The sequence below is a fragment of the Eriocheir sinensis genome, chromosome 27 (genome assembly GCF_024679095.1).
Source record: "Eriocheir sinensis breed Jianghai 21 chromosome 27, ASM2467909v1, whole genome shotgun sequence".
Lineage (NCBI taxonomy): Eukaryota > Metazoa > Arthropoda > Malacostraca > Decapoda > Varunidae > Eriocheir > Eriocheir sinensis.
Window position 1 is genome coordinate 452,870 of NC_066535.1, and position 2,500 is coordinate 455,369.

Here is a 2,500-nt window from a genome sequence, read left to right on the forward strand (position 1 = left end):
ACACGTGGGGCCGACTGCAACCGCCAAGTCGACAGCTCTCTCATCAGTATCCCACACCAGTAGCCGGAGCCCGGTCGCTCGCGGTACACTCATTCTGGAAGACGATTTTAGCTGTCACAATGGTTGGGGCTTCTAGTTCCAATGGATCGGAAACGTTTTGCATCATCCCTAACCCCAGTTTTGGGAACATCCTCAGGTCGATTCCTCTTTGATCCCGCGGGATTCCAAGCAATGCCACGGGAGGTCCTTCCCTCGTGACCGCCATCGTGCCGAGTTCCAGAGGAGAGGTCTCGGGTGCCGGTTCTATGCAGAAGCCTCGAGTGAAACCAAGGACAGCCATTTATCCCGCAGCGTTCCTTCCTTGTACAAACAACCATTTGATGATCTCGTCCAAGGCAGCTAAAACAACGGCGTTGGGACTGGGCCACTGTTTCCTTGTTTTCCAGGGTCATATCCAAGAACTTCTCACAGTGTTGGAGAAGATGGTCTCGTTCGCACAACGGACAGCCATTTTCATCCTCCTTTGCGTCACTGATAGTCGCCAAGACTGCGTAGTCCTTCACCCCGCTCGACTTACTGGAAACACGTCCAGCATGTCTGTCTTCTGAGGTGGGGGCTCTCTGACCCTGTTCTGGGTCTTGCATTATGTCATCGGACATATCTACCATATCCTTCACGAAGGCTGCCAACCATTCGATGCCAGGGGCATCTCCGTGCTGCTTCCGGTATTCATGCCTCTTGGTGGTGTGGTCATGCAGCAGTCTTCCTTTGAATCTCTTAGCCACGGCGAGCGTCGTCTGAAGGTTATCGATTTGGTGGAGTTGCCCCATTGCCTTCAAACCGTCAATGCAAATCAACATGTCATCTACCAGTCGTGTCATACCCTTCGGATCTTGGAGACTCACTGACGGCCCCACGAGGAGCCTCTCTGTCAGCTGCCGTATATAGGTGTTTTTATTGCCATGGCGTTTCTCGAGAAGGGCCCAGGCTCTTTCGTACCCTTCCTTCTGATTCTCCATCGCGAGACAACTCCTCAAGTTTTCCTTCATGGGTCCACTATATGCTTCAACCAATATTTCCAGCTGTCGGGCCTGAGACAGGTCCGTCTCCTGAAAAAGACGCCGCAGTGATCTTTTGAATTCCCAGTAGGCAGGGATTGACTCTCCGTTGAACTTAGGTATCGAGCTTTTAGCTAACGCCATAGTGCTGCAAAGTCGGGACGCCCATACTGCAGGTTCATCGGGCCCACGTAGCGGTCTCCGTGTGGGATTGGGGCCTTTCTGTTCCTTTAGTGACGGAAGCGTCTCGATCTCCTCATTCTGCATAGCAGTTTTGCTAGTCCCTACCTGTGAGGGTTCGGGGGAAAGGAGTGAGATTATTTCCTCCCCCTGGTTCGGAAGTTCCAACGCGAGGGGCAGGTTTGGTTTAGAAGGGGCCGTTGACTGTCCAGTAGATGTCGAGGGTGCGGGGGACGGGATTGAGTTTATTTCCTCCCCCTGGTTCGGAGATTCTAATGCGAGGGGCAGATTCAGTTCAGAAGAGGCCGTTGCCTGTCCAGTAGATATGGATGAGTTCTCTCCATCCTGTAACAGTTTCACAGTTTCCGCCAGGGTGCACAACATCGTCGTCACAGTAGATAGTGTCTTCGCGATTTTGTCCATCTTGTTTTCCAACTGTCGTTGTGCCAGCACGATATTTGTATCCGTTAGTTCTGGAACCAAAGGAGGTTCCCTCTCCAACAGATCCACCTCCAGCTGTGCCTGAGTCAACACAGGGTCTGACTCCATAGCAGAGCCCCCAGTTTCCACGGTCTCGGCATCCATCTTCTAACGATCACCCCTGATGGCAGTACCAAGAAGCCTACTCACGGCCTGTGAAGGAGTCCGAACGCGGCAGGAATTTCTCACCGGCCAGGTGTAGGAGAGGTGGTGGGGTTCGGCTGACTCTCCGGGCGGCAGGGCGGCACACACAAGGCCGCCGGTGCACGGGAGACGGGCGGCACACACAAGGCCGCCGGTGGACGGGAGGCGGGCGGCACACACAAGGCCGCCGGTGCACGGGAGGCTGGCGGCACACACAAGGCCGCCGGTGCACGGGAGGCGGGCGGCACACACAAGGCCGCCGGTGCACGGGAGGCGGGGGGCACACACGGGGCCGCCGGTGCACGGGAGGCGGGGGGCACACACAAGGCCGCCGGTGCACGGGAGGCGGGGGGCACACACAAGGCCGCCGGTGCACGGGAGGCGGGCGGCACACACAAGGCCGCCGGTGCACGGGAGGCGGGCGGCACACACAAGACGGTGTCAAGATCACTTCCACTGTCTTCTTCGTTACCAAGACCACTATTGAATTCACGTTTTGACTGTTACCGCAACTGCGGTGATTTCAATAATGTTGACCTGGAGAATGAGACACCCGCACGTCGACACGAACTTTTATTTTGATCCTGTTCGGTCAAAACCTGGAACACAATTTGTGGCTACTAGAACAAAGAACAAGT

General features: G+C 55.6%; 1 protein-coding gene across 1 annotated transcript in view; it reads right to left on the bottom strand.

Annotated features, from left to right (window-relative positions):
- LOC127003968 (uncharacterized) overlaps positions 1 to 2,500 on the bottom strand; it is a 3,202-nt gene that overhangs the window by 307 nt on the left and 395 nt on the right. Inside the window, exon 2 of the mRNA XM_050871047.1 lies at positions 1 to 2,461. This exon is cut by the window's left edge and continues 307 nt beyond it. Within this exon, the coding sequence (XP_050727004.1) occupies positions 108 to 1,823 (1,716 nt within the window). The 5' untranslated portion in view covers positions 1,824 to 2,461 and the 3' untranslated portion in view covers positions 1 to 107. The remainder of the gene's footprint in view (positions 2,462 to 2,500) is intronic.